General features: G+C 44.2%; 1 protein-coding gene across 3 annotated transcripts in view; it reads left to right on the top strand.

Annotated features, from left to right (window-relative positions):
- Positions 1-18,426: 18,426 nt before the first annotated feature.
- Positions 18,427-23,972, top strand: part of wdr4 (WD repeat domain 4) — a 99,606-nt gene continuing 94,060 nt past the window's right edge. Inside the window, exon 1 of one of the 3 annotated variants that reach the window (XM_088383358.1) lies at positions 18,427-18,599. In XM_088383358.1, the coding sequence (XP_088239484.1) occupies positions 18,517-18,599 (83 nt within the window). In that variant the 5' untranslated portion in view covers positions 18,427-18,516. The remainder of the gene's footprint in view (positions 18,600-23,972) is intronic. The other 2 variants (XM_088383355.1, XM_088383357.1) reach the window with 2 other exon arrangements.

Raw genomic sequence — 23,972 nt, 5'->3', positions numbered from 1 at the left:
ATGAAGTTGTCACGTGATGTTGACTTGACACATGGCTCAACAGGGGGGATGAAAGGGCAGTTCAGTCGGCTTTATACAACATATGGATTTGATTCATATACAAAACATTTATAAAAAAAAAAAAATTGTAAAGCTTGTTTACCATGTGCTAAACTCAATCCACAGGGTTATAATGCCTGGTCATGATAGATGCATTCTCAAAATGGATTGAATTGGCTTCAAAGTAAACACTGAATGCCTTAACAGTGGCAAAAATGTTATGTAACGAAATAATACTTTGGCAACAACAGCTGTAGACGTTAAAGAATGAAATTAATATCTCTAAAATGAATGTTTGATAATTGGTTTCAGGTAACTACCTATAAGAGTAACTGGTAAAAGAAACGATTGATTGCTAATGGAAAAACAAGCTGCAAACCAGAGAGAAAAAAAAAAAAAAAAGAAAAAAAAAATGAATATGTCATGTGTATGGGTTTGCGACCGATTCTTTATGTTGTACCATTACCATTGACCAAAGATTGTGTGAAATCTGTCACGTCTACTGATTGTGAAATGTACAACAGAGCGTTCTATATAATATCCGTTGAGGAAAAGAAAAGAAACCACTGCTTCTAGAGAATGTAGTAAAGCAAAATTGTATATGTATCGACACGCCAAGATCTGGGGAAAAGCTGGTAAAAACCAAAATGTCTTTAAATTTGAGAGGCGACGATGATCTGACTTTAATTGATGCAATTAGAGTCCCCAGAGGAGTTCCTGATTAATAAGAATTAATTGACCAAATTGCAGCAAGATGGGAGTCTTCCATTTGTTGGTGGTGTACGATAAACAAAAACGTAGACAGGATAAATTACATCCATTACAACGTGCAAAAATTGGGCAATTGGACACAAGCGGGGCTTGAGGCAGTGCATGAACAGCTAGCCACGACTTCCTCAATGGCCTTCCAGAATCGCATTGCTCTTGATATGTTGTTGTCTGAGAAAGGAGGGGTCTGTGCAATGTTCGGAGAACAGTGCTGTACCTTTATCCCCAACAACACCCCCCCTGATGGGAGCCTAACAAAGGCCATTGAAGGCCTGCGATCCCTCAACACGAGGATGAAAGAGCACTCTGGCGTGGACACATCAATGTGGGACAACTGGATGCATGCCTTTGGGAAGTATAAAGCACTTGTGTCCTCAATTATAATATCACTTGCAGTATTTACTGCTGTACTCACCTTGTGTGGATGTTGTTGTATTCCATATCTGCGTGCTCTGTTTAATCGTCTCATCACGACAGCAATATCGCCCATGGAAGACAAGATGGCCCGAGTATGCCTAATATCTGAACGCCAACATGTTGATGATAACGATGAAGATGACATTTTTGCACTTGAGTTTACAGACTTTTTTCCAGATCTGTGTGTTTCCGAATGATGATGATGCAACATTTATCCTTTTTAGTGTAAATATATTTGTGCTCATACCTGTGATCCGACAACTGAAAATCGAGTGAAGTGGGTGTTTTTGGTGATGTAAAAATTGAGCAAATATGTGATAAACAGGGGGAAATGTTGGAATAATTTTAAGTGAAGCTTTGGCCTGCCAGACCTGGAGGCCTCGACTTTACGAGTTTATCTTTCCTTTTATCTAGGTTCTTCCTTTTTAGTGATAGGGATGTCTTTTGATCCCTGTCAGCCATTTGTATCCTTCCTGTCCTTATGTTGTCTGTGTGTTTTTGTTCCCGTAAGAGGCCTTCACTAACAATGAGCAAGGCTTATTTGCATAGGTGACATGTTCTTTGTTTGATTCACAGGAACTTCATTCCTTTGCAGTTAGATATAGTTTTGGTTCATAGATTGTAGTTTATCAGACCTGTTTTTCTTTGTTCAAGGTTACATACAGTTAGAAGTAGTTGCATAAAAGTTATCCCATATTTACTCAATGTTTGTTTAAGGAACTGCATACCGGTTACCTCACGTTTGCTTAATGTGTGTTGAAGTGTTTAGGACAAGTTACTTATTATTATTATTATGTGTTAATTACCAAGTAGACAAAGTTAGCAAAGGTCTAGTTGCATTTGTTCCACAGCAAAGCGGCAATCAACGTGCTTCAGGGTATTTGACCACAGTCGAGAAGGAGTCAGCCAACTGTGAGGGAAGACGGCTGAGGACGGTCTCTGCGGGGGTTCAAGAGCCAACAACGAAGTGCTAATTCACACCACACTACATTCTTTTGCTAATCAGCGTTGCTACAGACACAATCCCCCCTCCCTTTAGTGTAGCAACGCCTCTGTAACCAGGGCAACCATAACATTAAAAAGAGGGGCACGTGGAGAAAGGACTCAGAACTGATGGAGGTTGTAACTGAGATTGCTTTCTCTATCGTTCTCCTCGCGAGTAAACCTGTTCTGGTTGTCTTCTCCTCTTCATTCCAGCGAGTGATTTAATGTCTAATCGTATTTAGACCCAACAGTAGCTCTACGCATTATTCAATTTTTTATCAAATCTCCTCAGTTCTGTCAAACTCAGTGCACAATGAAGCTCCTGTCCACTTTGACCCAAGCTCCACCAAGGTTGGTAACGCCACAGCAAGGAGTGCGATTTGGTTGTCGGCTACTTCATGTCCATGTGTCTTTTGCAGCACCTCACCCTCTCAAGTTGGTGTTCTTTTGTTGTTGCTTCAGAGCCAACCCATCCATCACTCTCGAATGAGTCCATTGTTCAAATGAGTCCATTTTCAACATTGTGAGTTCCTCCGCTTCTCACTGTCTTTTCTTATCACCGAGGATGTCGTCTTTCCTCCGGAGTGTACTTGCCCCCTCCAAGCACTAAAACAGTTCTTTGTTGTTTCTTTGTTCTTGCCAAAGGTCAAAGGTGCCTCAAAGCCAGGCACCGTTTTGTAGTCGTCCACGGCTGCAGGGGGAGTCTCGGGATCGAGTTTCAGGGATCCTGGCACTGAGAGTGACAGACTGGGACATCAAACTTGTATGACTATCTCCAAATGTAGCTGTTGCCATCAATTCGCTAGTAACGTTTGTTTACCAAACTTCAAATTCTCCTAGTAACAGCGATCTCGTTTTTATATTGTAAGTACTGCAACTCATCCTATTTTCGAGCTACGTTTCGTCTATAGTTCCATTCTAATGAGACAGTACGTCGTGTCTTCAGTATCATTATTCAAAATTAACTCATCGAGGTCTGCGTTCCACATCTAGCCCTGATCAATGTCTCGACCTCTCAAACGTTATTACCCGTGTCATGCTTGCTCAAAAATGTGACGTAGAATATGGTGCTGTGAATTTCCAATCTCCCCGATCAAATTGGATCCCGCTTCGCAGCTCTTCTTTCTCTGTTAGCCTGCAATTGTCCAAATCAAAAATTGTATTTTCTTTTAACTGGCTTTCTTTTGAACCTCTAAATCTCTCGTGTTGATAACCTATCTACACCAGGAAACAATTTAAAGGGTCTTAAAGAAAGGACCAGCAGATTACTCCCAATATCTCCTCATTATTTACGAGTTAGCCCCCCTTTCTTCACTCACTTCCTCTTTCTATCTGTCTCGGGTCTCATTTGTGGCGTCCTGCCATAAATTAGTGCTGCCACGGCCTAGCTTTCTCTTAAGACAAACAGGTACACATACATTAGTACTTTAATGGTTAGTGCAAGCATGCCCCTCTCTCGCTTATTGGCAAACTGTTAAACATTAGTGCCAGTGATGTTTCAGTTTCAATCATGCACGTTCACTGTTGGTCATGCATCCTTTGCTCATCAACATTTGATCTCCCCTCGTCTTGTCTCAGTTCGCCTCGACATTGACCTTTCCCGGGGGGACCTGGCTCCGCCTTTGCGGACTCCTCGGCACAGCACCCCTGAACAAGGGGGGGTCAGCGTATCAATGTTGACGCCACGGTCTGGCCAGGCCCGCGCGTCCCGCCGGTCCCCACCCTTGCCGGTATAGCGCCATTCCGCGCCTCCTTACTTGAACATTCTCTTATCCATGCCGTCTTCCTCCTCACACGCCCCCACCCACACAGGGTGTGCATATAAACGCACACACACTGAGCGTGCACACAAACGCACATACACACACACGCATCCGCACGCACGCATGCACGCACGGACGCATGCACGCACGCACGCACACACGCACACACGCATGCACGCACGCCCAATACACAAAGAACGCACACAGAGCTCAGACGAACGACAACAGACTAACACAAACTTTTACGCACGAACACAGAACACACAGACAAAGGGATTCGAATCCATCTCTCATGTAGCTTCTTACTAACCGCTTCCATGCGGTTTGGTCATACTGTGGCTTCTTACCGTGAGCAGGTGCACCTACAAACATGCCTTTTGCACTTCTTGTCTTTGTTTCCCCTAAGAGCGCTTTCCCCTTATACCGCAGATTATTAACTTCAGTGTGCACACAAATTACTTTTCTTACATGGTATACCAATATTAAACCCCCTGAGGCCTCTTTTTCCACGTTTTCCAATTTCTACCGGCTGCGCACTCCTCCGCTCTGCCAATTGCGGTCGGTTGCAAGCCGTAAATTTCATCAGACTTTGACAGGCGTGTGTGCTATTACAGTGCGCCTCGACAATCGGGATCAAACCGTGTCGACTTGGGTACGACCGCAGCGCACCAGTTCACCCCGGTAAGTTGCCCAAAGAGTATCTCTCAGAGGCTAACGCGCCAGCGGTCAACCGGGGGATCTACGCAACCCACACACACTCCTAATCTGATCAGTGCCCAAATAACGTGGTCTGCGTGCTTCATTCTCTTCGGCACCCATGGTCCCAGACCCGGCCGGTATTTCTCCCACATTCATTCACACAGCTACGGATGCCAAGGCTGCACACTCCTCCGCTCTGCCAATCACGGTCTGCAGCAAACGTCCATTTTTTGTGCGACCTTGACAGAGGCAAATTCCACCACCGAACATCTCAACAATAGCACTCGGCCCGTACGGCCATTGGGTGCGATCTCAACATCCCAGCACGTCCCGGGAATTTTGCCTCCGGTGGCCTGGTGGCGCACGTTTCTTGTCGCAAACAGTGTTCAATCGTATCCGTGCTTCCTCGCATTCACACACCTAAAATGTATATCCTCATCCGGATCTGTTACCAAACAAAAGTCCACGTTTTATGGGACTTTTCTATTATCCTTCTCTCGTGACAGCCGATCAGCGATGTCCCAGACATCCTGTCCTGTTTCACGTGCCCTCTCTCTCGGGGCACTTCTTCTTTCTCATTCATCATTCTCACCAGACATGTCACTCACACTGTTGTGCATATTCCCCATCAAGTTTTATGCCACTGTTCCCCATTTTTATTTGCCTTTTTCTTTTTTCTATTATTATTGAACATTTTCATCTTCCTATTGGGGCCACTCCCCCCTTTCAAAATCCACATCTAGTCAACATCAAGCTAGGGGAGACTAGGGAGCACACGGGGCTGTTGGATGATCTAAGACCCCCCCAGTCAGCCTCCCCAACTCTACACAGTGTATATCTTGTCAGTTGCTAATGGAAACCAGATGTCTCTGGTGCCAATGAGTCTACGTTCCTGGACCAAGCCCCAAACAATCCCACACGAACCTGACCCAAACATGACCCGGTCACACTTAGGCTTACTTGTGAGATATACATTGCGTGATACCAGAATAAAAGTTTACCACACCGTTTACACATGTTGGATAGCTGAATACCTTACAACAGTGGTCCCCAACCCCCGGTAGTTTGAGTAGTTTTCCTTCACTGCCTCAATCGTGATGGTGTCTAGACGTGCCACCAGCTGCAGCCCGTTGATTGGAGGCCTCCTAAGCAATGCAGTGTGCAGGTGTCGAATGACATACACACACTCTCTCACCTCTTTCTCTCCTCTCCTCAGCAACAGTTCGGACATGCCCACAACGTCAAGTGAACGACCCCCTGGTCCCTTCAGGGTTTTTGTTGTCTCTCGGAGAGTGGGTGGATCACGGTGGTTCACTGTGCTTGTCTAGCGATAGGCTTACCCGTATGTCAATCAAGCGATGGGTTTGGCTTCTCACTTCTTGGCTTCTTAGCAACCCCACTCATCTTTGCTGGTCATAGACGTTTTTAAGTTTAAAAGAAAGAAGCGAGTGTGTGCGGTGATGCATAATGCGTTGATCAGCTTCTTAGCTGTATACGTGCTACGGTGAGGGGGGGGTAGTTTACTGTATGTGCGTTTGGCTGCACATTGCTGCTGCTTGTTTGGCGATAGGCTTACCCGTATGTCAATCAAGCGATGGGATTAAACTGATTCGGTTTGGCTTCTTACTTGGTCCAGCAACCCCCCTCATTTTTGCTGGTCATAAACTCTATTTAGTTTAAAAGAAAGAAGCGAGTCCGTGCGGTGATGCGTAATGCAGTGGTCCCCAACCTTTTTTGTGCCACGGACCGGTTACGTGTCAGAAATATTTTCGCGGACCGGTCTTTATATAAATAAATAATACATTTATATGAATAAATAATACATTTATAATAAATATATAAATACAATGAAATAAAATGATATGACTGGCATAAAAACAAGAATAAACGACACAGAAATAAAACTCACCATTACGTTGAATTACTGGGAGCACTGAGCTTGTTTCTCAGAAACGAGCCGGTCCCATCTAGGTGTAATCGGAGACAATGACACCCGAAGTGGTTAAGGTTTGTCTTTTAGTACAGGATGCTTGGTCTCCATGTGCCGAAGCAGTTTTGAAGGCTTCATTGCCTCGTTAGCTAGCCTGTCGCCACATATTATGCAGAGTGGGCTTGGCGCGTTAGAGTCACCTGTGGTGATAAATCCATATTTTAAGTAGGACTCCAGAAATTTTCTTTTAAATGCAGCTTTCCTTTTCTTAGACGTTGTAGCCTCTTCTTCTTCTGTCTCCTCATTGGGCTTTATTCCCCTTTCGAAGAAGCTTTACAAAGATCTCTGTTTCTTGCTCATATTTGCTTGCTTCGCGGGCTTGACTGAGGTCACATGTCACGTGACTGATACGAGCGTCTTGGCCATAACCGATGAATGTAATTGGGAGAGAATCGCCAATTGTTTATATTTTTCCAAATAAATTCTTACTCATTTTTGCTAGCTTTGCGGGCTCGACTGGGGAAACATGTCACGTGATCGGGACGAGCGTCTTGACCTGAATTAATTGATCGTCGATAAAAATTATTATTTTTATTTTTTGTGCGGCTTCTCGGCCCAGTACCAAGTGACACACGGACCGGTACCGGTCCGCAGACCGGGGTTTGGGGACCACTGGCGTAATGCATTGATTAGCTTCTTAGCTTTGATGACGGGCTTGCATTATGTGCTGTGGTGAGGGGGGACCGTTCACTGTGATAGGCTTACCTGTGTGTCAATCAAGCGATGGGATGGATTCTAGCCTATAGGTTGCCGTAATGCTGGGAAGCGATGCAACATTGTAATTTACTAGTCGTACTAAAACGTACTGAAACATTTTGGCAGAGCGCTATGTACAACCAGTATGGATCAACAAATTAACCAATTGATTCATGCATAAAGTGCTATGCATTATAAGGCACACTGTGTTTTTTTGAGTAAACTTTAAGTTTTTAAGTGTGCCTAATAGTGCAGAAAATACGGTAATGTAATATATTTAAGGTAATATGTAAACCCAATTTGTTACGCCAACCACATAACACAGAGATAATTGCACAGTGTACTTACGTCAGGCACAAGGTGGCAGTATGGTCCATGGTCCACGAGACAGATGAAGGCCAATGTCACAGCCGAGGAAGAAAATTTGGAGTGGAGTGTAGCAAAACTTTTGTATAAAACAAAAATGTGTAGAAAACGAAAAAAAATTGGCCCAAGGTTCAGGGGCCACTTCTCTTCTCAAACGTTAGGAGGTGGCCTTACACTGAAGCTATTTTGCAATCTGCATAATGCTTAAACGGTTGCAAAGCAGCAGTGCCACAGTGATTAATTTCAGTCCACCGGACTCGTCTCACGGCCTCAACCAAGGTGATTGAGCGAATGGCACCAAAAGTTGTTTGGTGTTGCGAGAGGGAAAAAACAGCGGAACGTTGCAGTAGCACAAAAATTGTGGCAAAGAAAACAATTCTGCTCAGTACAAATAAAAACCGCTTGCACTGATTGAGCATTAAGAATTGTGAAAAACAAGTCTTAAAGACAGAAGCAAAACAAGAGAGAGCACAACCGATGGAGCAAAACGAAAGCAGGATGAGAGAGAGACGGAGCAAAGTAATATCCTGGATTCATATCCCCATGGGCAAATTTTTACCTGCCCACTTTCTTTGTCTGATTTGGGAGGGAAAGTTCCCGCCAACTTGGTGGTTTTATTTCATTTAAATATGATTTAACATATGATAGAAAATTCACTTTTTTGGTTTTATATTCATTTTATTGTGCGATTTGAGTCTCCAAGATTGTAGAAAAGTGTACTCTATCCCTCCAGGTGTTGCAGAGATACTTTTATGATCTATTGGGGGCTATTTTTACTCGATTCAATTTCCCCCATTTTCTATTACGTATTTTTATCTATTACGTCACCGTTTTTGGGGCGGGACTACCAAACAAGGTAATGGATGTGGCCAAACGGTTTCGCAAATCCGTCATCTTTATTATTTGGAGAGACTTTTATAGTCCAAACAACACAAGGATGCCGAATTGGAGAGATCAAAATGTTCTGTTGTTGGATGCATCAATCCACACGACACATTACACCGTCCCTCAGCATCAGAACCTCAAAGAAGTGTCTGGTCAAATTTCATTTATCAAGCAGTGTTCCCATATCTATGGGCAAAGTCCTGCTTGTTCAAGGAAGAGTGTTTCAGAACTCTTTTGTCAGCATAGAGAAGCATTCGCCGAAAGACTTCGTTCCTTCAATCTATGAAAACGATGGACGCAATAAAGCGGTAAATTTGAGATGACACAAAAATAATAAACTGTCACGTCTCGTCTCCAGTCGTTCTATTATGTGTCAATGTTGTCCTGGTTTCTTGTCGCGTCTCAGTGCACTCGCCCCTCCCCTCCTGTGTCTACTCACAATCAATGTAATCACAGTCACCTGCCTCTCGTTGCCTGTCGTGTATTTAAGTCCTGTCTGCGTGTCACTCCCCTGTCGGATTGTTCTCTCTGTTCTGTTAGTCTCTCTGTCTGTCTTTGTCTCTCTCTGAAAGTACTGTGTCTGTTAGTTTCTGTTCCTCTGCGAGTTGGTCTGTTGGTTCCCCGTCACTCTACCTCCATAAACTATGTTAGTTTGCCGATTCCTGTTTGTTTGTTCCCCTCATCCTCTCCTCCCACACCCTTTCCCTCAATAAACCCTGGTACAAGCAGCATTTGGTCGCCCTGCTCTATTCCTGCCCGTGACATTAACTGTATTTCACGTTCATATTATTCCGTGTCTGTGATGTCCTTATTTTCATAGCATTAGCGTCAGTCTTTCTGCTGATTTTAGAGCTGTGCATGCTGTTTTCACTTCGTGTGGGTGAATTTTGAGTAATTGTATCAGATGAATTGCATCGAAGGTTCTGTATTATTCTTGGGGAACACAGTAATGTGTTAAATGCATTTGTTAGCTTCTCGCTCACGCTAGCATTAGCTTACTGGTTAACTTGACTGCTATGCTTGTTTACAAGACGTGTTCATAATTATTGTGAGGGGATTTATTTTGTAGAATGTATGGTTGTATGGAAAATTCGTCTGCCGTTGACATCTTTTAATCAATCAAAACATTTGTGGCGCATGTGAACTCTACCTCGGCTAACAAACTACAAATATGTCCGACCGGAAAGGGATGCGCACATCTTGCAACCTAGAGGGAGTGGGGTGTGAAGTATTTCATTTGCATTTTAAGAAACTGTGTTGTTCTTCTTTCAGAATGACCAGATGTTTGTTTTTGAACAACGAGCTTGCGCTCCAAATTTATTTTTTACACCGCTATCAACCCGGAAGTTTCTCCTTCTAAACAGACAGCAATTAACAGTAGACACCGACCAGGAGAAACAAAGTCTGGGAACAGCCTAATTCAGTGCTTCTCAATAATTTTCTGTGATGCCCTCCCTAGGGAGAAGAAAACATTTCGCGCCCCCTCCCCCCATGTTATTAACATTAAAGAAAACAAAATATAAATAAAAAAGAAAGATCAACTTACAGTAAAGAATAACTATTAATAACATTGTTTTTCAGTCTGTAACAGAACACATTCAATGTGCATCACTTTGCCTGAAATTAAAAATAAATTATAATTATTTAAACTATAAACATTCTTGACCAATTGCCATTTTATTCTGGAAAAAATACAATACAATAATAATAAACATACATAATATTAAATTAAATAACAGCAATAAATAATATTTAATTCAAAGTAATCACCAACATTAACTCAGGAGCGCAATATATAAAACGTTTTAACCTACAAAACAAAAACGAATAAAACAATTTGTGCTTGAAGTGTAATTTGGAATTCCCTCTATTCCTGTAGGTGGCCTTAGAATGTCCACCTGGCGTCAGTGATACGATTCTATTCTATATTTGCTGGTCAGGGAGAATTCAGTTTCAGCAATGTGTGCAATCCTATAATAAGGTAAAGTGGCTGTTGTCGTCCATCACCAAGATCTCCTTTTTAGGACTGAAGTAAGTCAAAGTCAAAGTCAAAGTCTCCTTTATTGTCAAAACCGCAGCTGGTACACAAAGCCATGACATCAGCTCCTTGCCAGGTATAAAAGATACGGGCCTGACAGGGGTTGGGGGCTTTTTTACATCCATGCCTTGGGCCACTCAACTTTTTGGAAAGACTTCACTCTAACATCGGTTGAATAAAATCTTTTCCCAATCAGCCGTGGTCCCTGAAGTGCTTATTTGTCTGGAAACAGCCACCGACCACCGAGTGTTTTTTGGAGACCAGCGAAGCAACTAAAACCATATACCACATGCTCAAAATGAGGCAGCATGACAGAGACCATATCCACGGCTGCAGGTAGTATCAGCTCTTCTACAATGGTGTGTTTTTTTCTTGCACTGAGCAATTTGGTACGCTGCTTTATATGATGCTTACAGTGCTTGCTGATTGACTGAAGTAGCATTCACAAAGTGGGATGATTGTTGGCAATATTCAGCCCGTTTTCGCTGAAAAACCTCAAGTATCTTATCAGTGTGACTGGGGTGCAATGATTTTATAAGTACCACCTTAATTTATTTGGCTTCATACTGTCCGCTGCCAACATTGTAAGGCACAGTAAACACATCGGTCTTTCCTCGTCTCCTATCGTAGTCACACTGAAGCCGAGCGCCACGTCCACTTCATCATATTTCCTTGTCTTAGCTTTCGTGTGACTCTCAATTCTCTTATCTCCGTCTGTCTCGGCCGTTCTTTTCAACCCTGTTCAATATTTTTCCATGGTGTCCCACTGCACTTTTTATCGCCTGTACTGTGCTGTGTGTGCGTACGTTCCATGCGGTTTACACTGTAGAGCGACTACTCCTTGCGCATACTCGTCCAGTTATACTGCCACTCCCACCTACTGCAGTGGATGAATAATTGCCCTTTAATCTAGTACAGCCAAAAGAAAAGCATGTTCCCTGGTGTCACAAATTATCATAAAAATCGTAATGAACATTTGTTTGAGTCATTATCTATTTTTTTGGGGTAATTTTTTTTGGTATCGGGGCGCGCCCCACTATTTGAGAAGCACTGGCCCTTTTTTCCAATGTTTGTGTCAAAAGGGGTTGGGGGAATGGAATGTCTTGATGTGTGTTGTTAAACCTGTAAGGCTGAAACCTTTATAGTTGCTACAACTGATAGTATTATCCAATGTTCAAAATAGTTTCAGACTTCCTCCATTATCACATCTAAAAATGCTTTATCGGGTCGTAACTTCTAGGTCATGGTGACTTTCTAAAACAGGGGTGGCCAATCAGTCAGAGACTAAGAGCCACATTTTTTACTCTTACCGCAAAGAGCCACATCATACGCATGAGCACACATGAACATCACCCCATCCCTTCCTTTTACACACACACACACACACACACACACACACACACACACACACACACACACACACACACACACACACACACACACACACACAAACACACACATACACATACACACACATACACACACGCACGTGCACACACACGCTATGACATAAATTGACTCCTACAGTACTAAGACCACAGACCAAAGACCACATTTTCAACAGTAAACATTGTGTGCATTGTCTCACACAGACACACTCTCAGTTCAACAAAGTCCACAAACAAAAACATAATAATTTACAATAGCGTTTTTTCACTTACTATGTGTGGCGGGGCAGACTATTCGTTTTATTTTGTCGTTTTCAGGAGACAAGATTTCAATGACGTCACTGAGGCATTTTTTTACGAACTCCTCTTCATTGTATGGCTTTTTAGCCCGTGCAATGTTCCAAGCCAGTTGAAACAATGCAAGCGTGACAGTCTCTGAGAGCTTCGTAATTTTTTTGAAAAACTGTACCTGTTTCTCTGCCTAACTTTTCAAATTGTCCAACTTGCGCTTGCGAAATTCAGTCCCTTTTGGAAAGTCCTTATCATTATTAGCATTAAGTGAGCTGAAGTGGCGCTGAAGATTTGAAGCTTTTAAATGCGCTAATGACGTCTGACATATCAGGCAGAATGGCTTTCCATTGCGTTCAACAAAAAAATATAAACTTTCCCACTCTGTTAAAAACGTCCTATGTTCATCTTCATATATTCGTTTAGCTCTGCATTTTTTCCTTGCCATTTTGAGAGCGAAATTGACACTCCTCGAATGGGTTTGTCCCTCCTCCTTTGCGGGATTTCACCTCACGTGCATGCATGGTTGACCAAAATACTTATATATTCAAGTCATTCACGTTCACCGAAGAGGGCCACAGAGATGACTTTGGCATTGTGGTGAAAAAGTTCAATGACTACTTTTTCCCGCGGAGGAACATCATCAATGAGATGGCGTGTTTCCACCAGCGCGTGCAGATTATTTTATCCAAGCTCTTTACGGACTATCAGAACACTGCGACTTTGGAGTGAGTCAGGAAGTAAATATCCGCGACCTCATCGTCATCGGGATAATTGATGAAGAGCTCTCGTGCAGGTTGCAAATGATACCGGACCTGAAGCTCGCACTGACAATACAGACAGTCAGGCAGTCTGAGGAGGTCGTAGTACAAGTAAGCCTGCAAGGCGACTCTACGGGGAAAGTGCACGAAGTGCAACGCAGACAAGACAAAAGCAGCTGGAAACAAAAAGGCCAGCCTAAAGAAAGAAGAGGACCAAATGATAATAAATGTGGGAGATGTGGAAAAGCACCACATGGCAAAGAACAGAGATGCCCTGCATTGGGGTCTACATGTAACCACTGCCACAAAACAAGCCATTGGGCAAAGATGTGTCACAACAAATCTGTCAATGAAATTACAGACACTGAAAAGAAAGACCAGATGTCTTTCTACTTGGGCTTGGTGAGGATTATTTCCAGAAACTCACCCCACTAAGAGCCCTGCTACCAGCCAAAATTCCCCTTGATAGTCCTGGAGAAGGGCTATGGTGCCTGGGTTGCATCAATGCAACCATCCACTCCAAGGGAAAGAACTCCCCTCGTATGCGTATGTGCTGCAGGGTGATTTACTGAGAAGACCTCTATCTATAAAAATGAACCTTGTGCAGTGAGTGGACGGTGTGACACAAGCAATCAATGGCTTTCAGCAAGCTTTTGGTGAGCATGGCACACTAAAAACTGATCCTGTAAAAACCCAGCTGAAGGACGATGCGACACCATATGTCGTGCACACCGTCCACTGCGTGCCCTTCCCGCTTTTAGACAAAGTAAAAGAGGAACTTCACAGGATGGAGAAGGCTGGCGTTATCGAACAGGTGATGCAACTGACTGAACGGTGTGCGCCCATGGTACCTGTTCTAAAGAAACACACAGGGAAAGCAAGGATATGCGTTGACCTGAAGAGGTTAAACGAGTCTGTAAAAAGAGGGCGATACGTCCTGCCCATTACAGATGAAATAACAGCCAAGTTGAGTGGAGCAGCTGTGTTCTGTTTCTTGGATGCTGCAAGTGGATTTTGGCAGATTCCACTGCACCCGGACAGCTGCAGATTGACAACTTTTATCACACCCTTCGGCAGATACTGCTTTAAAAGATTACCTTTTGGTATTTCCAGCGCACCTGAAATCTTTCAACGCGAAATGTTAGCGACTCTGCAGGGGCTGGACTATGTGGAGGTTTTCATGGATGACATGCTTGTTTATGGAACTACAATGAAGGAACACAATGACAAACTGGAGAAGGTCCTTAACTGTGTCGAGGCGGCAGGCCTGAAACTCAACAAAGACAAATGCTTGTTCAGATAGACCTAGCTACGTTTTCTGGGACACCTCATTGACAAGACAGGAATTAGGCCCGACCCGGAAAAAGTGGAAGCCATTTGCCAGCTAGCACCACCTGAAAATGTGCAGGAGTTAAAGAGAGTCCTTGGCATGGTGAACTCTCGTGGAAGATATGTCCCTAACCTATCCACAAAGGGTCAGCCACTTTACGAGCTCCTTAAGAGTAAGAACACTCGAACGTGGGGCCACTCACAGCAGTCAGCTTTCCAGAGCATCAAGAAGATGTTAACAACTGCACCAATTCTCGTATTCTATGATGTCGCCAAGCCCACTGCTGTGTCAGCCGATGCGAGCATCTACGGTCTGGAGGGTGTTCCATGGAAAAGAATGGAAGCCTGTTGCCGGCGTATGGGCATGTGAGAAATTTGATAAGTACGTACCTCTGTGGCTTGGAACAGTTCAGACTTGAGACAGACCACAAGCCATTGGTACTACTTGTCAACAGCCGAAGCTTAGACAATGTTACTGTGAGGTGACAAGAGCGAAATATGTACCGGGCAAGACCCTCATCGAGGCAAACACTCTGTCTCGCAACCCTCAAGCACATGTATTGAAAGAAGCGGACACACATGAGGATGTGGTCTGCGACATAGCCACAATGCTGCATGGAGTCCCGGCATAGCCCGCAAAGATGGAGAGCGTCAGAATGGCAGCAGCAACTGACGGTGAACTACAGGAGGTCGCCAAATTCATCAGGTCAGACTGGACGGAGTACGGCAGCAAACTTCCATTAGAAACTACGCAAAAGTGAAAAATTAGTTATCAGAAGCTAATGGACTGTTAATAAGCGGAACAAGGATTATCGTTCCAAAGACAATGAGAGCAGAGATCTTATAGAAGATACATGAAGGACACCTGGGGCTAACAATGTGCAAAGAGATAGGGCCAAAGAGATAGGGCCAAAGCATCAGTATGGTGGCCTGGACTCTCGGTGGGACTCAAGACCATTGTTTCCTCATGCCAGACGTGTCTGGAGATGAAACGAAGCCAAAACAAGGAGCCACTTATTTCTACAGTGCTGCCAAATCAACCATGCATGGAAAAAGATTGGTCCTGATCCCTGTGAAGATAACAAAAGAAGCTACCTCGTGGTCTCTGACTATTATTCTTTAAGGAGTTTCCGGAGATACCGCACCTGCCAACGACATCTACCACGCAGGTTATACACAGACTGAAAGCTACCTTTGCTCAATTTGGCATCCCGGATGAGGTGGTCAGTGACAATGGACCTAAATTTTCCAGTATGGAATTTCGACAGCTGGCTGTGCAGCTCGACTTCCTCCACATGATCTTGAGTTGGAACTGAACATCACGTCCAGTCCTCACCACCTTCAGGGTAATTGCCATGCGGAGAGGGCTGTCCAGATGGCAAAGAGGATTCTTAAGCAGGACGACCCGTTATTGGCACGTTCTATCGGTCGACTTCGTGCATCTCCACAGGGGTCAGCCCAGCGGAACTGCTAATGGGTAGTAAAATAAGAATGACACTACCGACATTGGAGAAAAATCTGCAACCTAAATCGCCCAACAGGTTGGCTGTCAAACAGAAGGACGTTATGGAGAAGGCCAAACAAATCTTTTACTACAATCGACGACATGGCACCAGACAGCTACCTGCCCTTCTTTCTGGAGCCGCAGTTCACACCAAATTGGATCACAAGAAGGCTTGGAAGTCCCCAGGAGTCATCGTGAAGGCTGTGAGGCTGCCTCTCGGACGGTGGGATGGTGCTACGCCGGAACAGACTCCACCTCCAAGCGAGACCGACTCCTCTTCTCACGACCGCTGTCCAACCGCACCCTTTCAAAAGTACGGGGAATGATGTCCAGTCCACAGGGTCACCACTTCAGAGGCGATCCCCTCTAAACCGAGCGATGTCACTGACCCAACACCCAGTCATGACAAGCTCTCAGAAGGTCGGGACACATCAAACGGGTGATGTAATGTGAATGTTCAAGTGTATAATCTGATATCCAAATGTAGATTTTAGGTAGAATAATATTTTCTGGTTTTTTGCATGTTTCATAATTGCAGGAGGGCTATCCAAGAGGAATGTATGTTTGTTACTTTTCAGAGAAAGGCAGATTGAAATCTTGGGACAGCTGCTGCTTGAGTTAATGTGTGAAAAGAAAAAGAAAAAATATTAACCTGAAAAAAGGGAGATGCCACATATGCAAATATGTAATGAGTGTTTTGCAGCAGTGTCGTAACATTTTTGACGTCAGTACGCTCTACGGCAGTAGAATGCTCGATCTCTCCCCAACCTATCACCTGTCATGGTAACAGACAATAGACATAGTTTACGAACTCGGATCATGGTGTGAAAGACAATCGGCTTAAAATATGTGTTATTACTGGTTAAGCACATTTTCGTCATGCGTTATGACAATCGACAGTCACATTGTTGATATTAGGTTTGTCTCTGTTCTTTAAGGTCTAAGGCTTTACCACACAGGAACAATCACAACACTTTGATTACAAATCAACAGTGAGAAGCAGATGCTCAACACCTGACCTTTTTTATCTCCAGATAATAATGTGACCAGATTTGGGTTTCTGAAAAAGAGGACACCTTTTTTTGGAGGGGGCGTGGTCTTTTTTTTTTTGTGGGGGGGGGGTCCTTTTTTTTTTTTGAATGAGGGGTCATTTGTGTCATGTTATGACACAAGTTACGTGGTGTCTGTATAGCAAAGGCATTTATTGGCCCGAATAACACAAAACAACATATATACAATAACAAAAACATATTTACACTAACAAAAACATGTGTACACTGACATTTTTTAGTTTTACAGTGGTGCACTAAGTAAAAAAAAAGACAAAAGATAGATGGCCATCGGTGCATTTGAAGAAAAAAAAGGGCTCCTCTTCAGTCTTCCTCTTGCGGCGTGCGTTGGCACCTTTATTTGCCACGGAGACGTAAGTGCCTGCCTTGCATGTCATGCACTCAACTTCATTAGGATCACGACCCTGGCGAAAGCACGGGAATTTTTTTATTCTACTCCTCCGTGAACGCGCATCTTCGTTTCGGCATTGCTTGTAAACACTCGGTGTAGACTGGCCAGCCCACCCTACTTCGTAGCAAAGTGACAAGATTTGAGGAGAAAGATGTGACTTATTTGCGAACGATACAGAAAAACCTGGAATTTAGTTTAATAGAACGGAGTGGCAATTCTATTAACAATGTACTGTACATGTATTATGTTTGAGGCAGTCCAACAAAATCCCGGACGATTGTTGACATTCCCTCCAGACATTTTTTTAGGGGTCAAAAGTAGGACATGTCCAGGGAAAAAATGACGTCTGGTCACCCTAAGATAATATATAAAATTTCTGCCTTTCGTGTTGGTGGCAAGCATGTGTGGAAGTTGATTTATTTATTTTCTACGTATTTTCTTTCGTGTTTTCTCCATTAATCTTTTTTGTTTAATGTTCCTTCAATGGGTTTTAAACTTTGGTCTCTCAAAGTACTTAGAAAAATAATTGTGTTATTATATTTAGTTTGGCTATTATTTAAATATTGTAAATATAATCCATGTGTGTTTGCGTTCCCTATTTGATGTACTTTTACAATTAAATGTATTCCCAACTACACAGTAATATACTGTAGAAGTTGTCTTATCGGCTTAAAAGCGAGCCGAAAACTTCTCAAATTAAGACTCTGTGAGCCGTGTTTATTAACTGACAAAACAACATGGCTCTACGCGAGACAGAAAAAGCCGGCAACGGTAATCGTCACCGGACCTCTTAAAGGGACCGCAACTATAAAGTGAATCAGAACCGTAAAGATGAACAGCATAACATATAACAGAACACACATATGATTAAGTGAACTATGTCATCAGTAGAGAAAGCACTACAATACCCACATTTGTGACGTTTAACCGTCAAAGACGCCGTTTGAAAATCTGTTGGGTTGCGCAATCTACAGTTATTTTAAAGTTGTCTCTCCACTGACGACGTGACGTGCACACTCCTAACCAGTAGGTGGAGAAAAGCGCCACTTAATTGTTTGCCAAAATATCACAAAAGGAAGAAGATGATGCTGCCGGTTGGCTGCAATAGCAGCACAAGCGCGTGTTGACAGAAATACGCACATGGCTTCCATTGGTGTTTGTGGAAAGTGGATTTTTCTATCGTGTGGCACAAGATTGATAGCAGCTCACATCAAGAAGGATAAGTGAGTACAGTTTAAAATACTTGTGGTGAAACTAAGAATGGTCGCTCATTCACTTAATGCGATTGGCTAACAGGCGATTATTTCTCACTTTGCGTCGGGTTCTCATCTCACACACACACACACAGACACAGACACAGACACAGACACAGACACAGACACAGACACAGACACACAGACACACACACACACACACACACACACACACACACACACACACACACACACACACACACACACACACACACACACACACACACACACACACACACACACACACACACACACACACACACACACACACACACACACACACACACACACACACACACACACACACACACACACACACACACACACAATCGTTTCAGTGCGGACCCTCAATCGTTTCAGGACTGGACATGGCCCCTGCATGGCCAGCCTTCACAAATGGGGCAGTAGCCCCACCCCACTGTGTGCTTGTGGAGAGGAGCAAACCATGGAGCACATCATAGAAGTTTGTCCTCTCCACAGACTTAAAGGAGGGTTAGTCACCCTCCATACAGCTGACCAGGAGGCAACTGCTTGGCTTAGGGACTTTGCATTCACTAAATAAAAAAGATATATACAGAACTGTCTCAGAAAATTAGAATATTGTAATAAAGTTCTTTATTTTATGTAATGCAATTAAAAAAACAAAAATGTCATACATTCTGGATTCATTATAAGTCAACTGAAATATTGCAAGCCTTTTATTATTTTAATATTGCTGATTATGGCTTACATCTTAAGAAAACTCAAATCCTATCTCAAAGTATTAGAATATTCCCTCAGACCAAGTTAAAAAAAAAAAGATTTATAACAGCAAAACAAAATCAAACATTTGAAAATGTCCATTAATGCACTCAGTACTTGGTTGGGAATCCTTTTTCACGGATTACTGCATCATTGCGGCGTGGCATGGAGGCAATCAGCCTGTGGCATTGCTGAGGTGTTATGGATGCCCAGGATGCTTCAATAGTGGCCTTCAGCTCCTTTGCATTGTTGGGTCTGGTGCCTTTCAGCTTCTTCTTCACAATACCCCACAAATTTTCTATTGGGTTAAGGTCAAGAGAATTGGCAGGCCAATCGAGGACAGTAATGCCATGATCAGTACACCATTTACTAGTGGTTTTGGCACTGTGGGCAGGTGCCAGATCATGCTGGAAAATGAAAACACAGTGGACCAACACCAGCAGCTGACATGGCTCCCCAAACCATCGCTGACTGTGGGAACTTCACACTGGATTTCAAGCAACTTGGATTTTAATCCTCTCCAGCATTTTCTTCAGACTCTGGCGCCTTGAGTTCCAAATGAAATACAAAACTTGCTTTCGTCTGAAAAGAGGACTTTGGACCACTCTGCAACTGTCCAGTGCTTCTTTTCCATAGCCCAAGTCAGATGCTTCTTCTGTTGTCTTGAGTTCAGAAGTGGCTTCACCATGGGAATACGGCTATTGTAGCCCATTTCCCGTACAAGCCTGTGAACAGTGTATTTTGATACCTGGACTCCAGCTTCAGTCCACTGTCTTTGAAGCTCCCCAAATTCTGGAAGCGACTCTTCTTTACAATGCTGTTAAGGCTGCGGTCATCTCTCTTGGATGGACAATATTCAAATTTTCTGAGACAGTCCTGTACAGTATGTTAAAATACTCTCTATGGAGCACCGATAGTCAAGTCAAGTTTATTTGTATAGCCCGAAATCACAAACAGTCTCAAAGGGCTTCACATAGACAAAAATTGACAATTATTCTCAAAGCATCCCCTGATCTTAAGCTCCCAAAAGGGCAAGGAAACATTCAAAAACCCCTACCAGGGAAAAATGAGAAACCATGAGAAGGGACCACAGATGGAAGGATCCCCCTTTCAGGATCACCAGGTTGTAATGGATGCAGAGAGGGCACAAGTAATACATAATATGAAAATCAATGAAAAAATGGATGTTGGAGGTGCCCTCGATTGTCCTGGCAGTGTCTTCAAGGAGGTTGAGCTGCAGTTTCCTCATCTTGAATTGGTCCCTGAGAATCCAGCTAGCTGCTATCAGCTTTTGCGCCACCTAACCCCCTCCCCAGCCAGGGAGGGGGGTGGGCAGACAGAACAAAAACAAACTCCGGCCGAATCGGCCACTACAAGTTAGTTAAAGGCCATCTCATGGAAATGTGTCTTTAAACGTGTCTTAAATGTTTCTACTGAGGTAGCAGTTCTAATATCCATTGGTAGGGCATTCCAATGCTCTGGAGCCCGGATAGAGATTGCTCTAGAACCTGCAGACATTTTCTTCGCCCTCGGTGTAACTAAAAGACTAGCGTTTTGCGAACGAAGGTTACGAGACGGAACATAAGGAACGACTAGGTCCACGAGATATGAAGGCGCTAAACCATGCAGTGATTTATAGGTTAGTAGAAGAACCTTGAAGTCACATCTTAAATGGACCGGGAGCCAATGTAAGTTGGCTAACATTGGGGTAATGTGATAAAATTTTCTTGTCCGTGAGAGCAGCCTCGCAGCAGCATTTTGTACTAACTGTAGACTTTTGATGAGGGACTTAGGAAGACCAGAGAATAATACATTACAGTAGTACAGGCGTGACGTGACGGACGCATGTATAATAGTTTCCGCATCCCCGGTCGAGAGGATCGGACAAATCTTAGCAATATTACGAAGGTGAAAAAACGCAATTGTGGTTTTGTTCTTAATGTGTTTTTGAAAGGAGAGCGTTTGGTCAAATATTACCCTGAGATTAGTTAGAGTATCACTCTGAGTGATAGTACGGTTATCTATAGTTATAGTGGTTTCCTTAAATAATAACGAGTAGGACCAATTATCAACATCTCAGTTTTATCTGGGTTAAGGCGAAAGAAGTTGAGAGACATCCATTGCTTGATCTCCGCAAGGCACCCCTCGAGATTACAACAGTCCCGCGGATCTGTCATCGATAACGGCATATATAATTGGGTGTCATCCGCGTAGCATTGAAAACTAATATTATATTTACGTATTATGTCCCCAAGCGGAATCATATAAATATTAAATAAAATCGGTCTGAGTACCGATCCCTGTGGGACACCACACGTAACATTATAGAGCTCAGAGGACGTATTGCCATGGACCACTCGTTGCGTCCTGTCTGATAGATAGGAATAGAACCAGCCTAGTGCTGACCCTGAGATACCAACACAACTTTTAAGACGCCCTAATAAAATATCGAAGTCTACAGTGTCAAAGGCAGCACTAAGATCGAGTAGTAACAATACAGACGACTTATTTGAATCCATAGCTATGAGGAGATCATTAGTCACTTTAGCAAGTGCTGTCTCTGTGGAATGATTAGCTCTAAAACCAGACTGAAAAGAGTCATATCGATTATTAGCGACCATGCAATCAATAAGCTGCTACACTACTACTTTTTCAGGAAGTTTTGCTATGAATGGGAGGTTTGAAACTGGCCTATAATTACTGATACAGTCCGGGTCAAGATTTGCTCGCTTAAGTAACCCAGAAGGAGGACCGGTTATCTATAAAATACAGTCCCTGCTTTTTACAGAACCCAGCCATCCATCAATTAAGGGAGACTAATCTACTAAACCTCTCATCAGTGCCTCTCCCAGGCAGGGGCCAGAGACAAATACTCGATGCCGACTCGTCTTTCTGGCAAGATCACAAGTCCTCGCTATGTTTTTCTTTGTGATCTCTGATTGTTTCATCCTAACATCATTGGAGCCGACGTGTATCACTATGTCCGAGTAGCTATTGTTGGTGGAACTACGCTGTTGACTAGGCCTATTGTGAGTCAGCTCCCTAAGATTAGCTTCTATGTCGGGTTCTCTGCCCCCAGGAATACACATTACCGTGGCTGGATTTTTAAGCGTAATGTTTCGGGTAATGGAGTCACCTATGACCAAAGTGCGAGGGCCAGTAGACTGAGATGACTTTGGATGGCTATACGTCTTACCTGGCTCATCGCGATTAGCAAGCCGCTTGGGGCTAATGCTAACCGGGCTGGCGTGCTGACTACAGCCCGCTTCTGTGTCCGCCACAACTACTGTTATCGCACTATTCTGCTCTAACTGGCGGACACGTCCCTCTAGCAGGGACAACCTCTCTAAGAGAAGGGTGCAGTTGGTGCACAAACCTCTTGGTCCGCTGCCATACTTTGCGTCCGAAGAGCGATGATCGAGAGCCTAACGGCGACGTGGGTGACGTCGATAGAAGGACACCAGCAGTCTCTGTGTGATGCTGTACCTCCTGAGCACCCTTAGGAAGTAGAGTCTCTGCTGGGCCTTTTTTTAGCAGCTCAGAGGTGTTCATGCTCCAGGTGAAGTCCTCCTCGATGTGGACTCCCAGGAAGCGGAAGGACACCCTCTCCACACAGACCCCGTTGATGATTAGTGGTGGAATGTCTGTTTTTTCCTCCTAAAGTCAATGACCAGTTCTTGGGTTTTAGCTGTGTTTAGGAGCAGATCGTTCTCTCCCCTCCAATCCGACAGCTGCACCACCTCGTCCCTGTAGGCAGACTCATCCCTCTTTGAGATGAGCCCCACCATGGTGGTGTCATCCGCAAACTTTACAATGGTGTTGCTGCCGTGGGCGGGGGTGCATGTGTGTGTAGAGCGTGTAGACCAGTGGGCTCAGTATGCAGCCCTGTGGGGAACCGGTACCAAGGCTGAGAGGTGTTGATGTATGACGGCCCACTCTCACCCTCTGGCTACAGCCTGTCAAGAAGCTCTTAATCCACATGCAGGTGTTGTGTGGAAGTCCCAGGTCCCCCAGTATGTCCCCCAGTCTGTGGGGGAGGATGGTGTTAAAAGCAGAGCACATAGCTCCCCGGCTGCTCCAGGTGGGACAGTGCAGCATGGAAGGCTGTAGCCACTGCGTCCTCTGTGGATCTATTAGCCATGTAGGCAAACTGGTGGGGGTCAAAACCTCGGAGCAGGAGTGATGTGATCTGACCCCGGACCAGCTTTTCAAAGCACTTCATCACCACCGGGGTGAGTGCGACTGGCCGGTAGTCATCAAGGCTGATGATATGGCGTTTCTTGGGCAGAGGGACTATAGTGGAGGATTTTAAACAGGATGTGACAGTAGACTGGGTAAGGGACTGGTTGAAGTCTTGGTGAAGACCCCAGCCAGCTGATCTGCGCAGTACTTCAGGACACGCCCAGTGACGCCGTCAGGACCCGCAGCCTTCTTCGGGTTGATGGTCCGCAGCGTGCGCCTCACCTCGTGCACTTCCACTGTCAGGGTGAAGCTGCTGTGGACTGTGGGATGCGATGTGGCCGCTTCAGGTGGCTCGGACTCGAACCGGGTAATGGAGGTGTTAAGGGCCTCTGCCAGTGAGGCGTTCCCTTCAGCAGCTAC

Source organism: Syngnathus floridae, chromosome 8 (genome assembly GCF_059516105.1).
Source record: "Syngnathus floridae isolate MCC-2025c chromosome 8, RoL_Sflo_1.0, whole genome shotgun sequence".
NCBI classification, from domain to species: Eukaryota; Metazoa; Chordata; class Actinopteri; order Syngnathiformes; family Syngnathidae; genus Syngnathus; species Syngnathus floridae.
The sequence above is the reverse complement of the archived record's forward strand: the minus strand, read 5'-3'. Positions and strand labels throughout refer to the sequence as shown.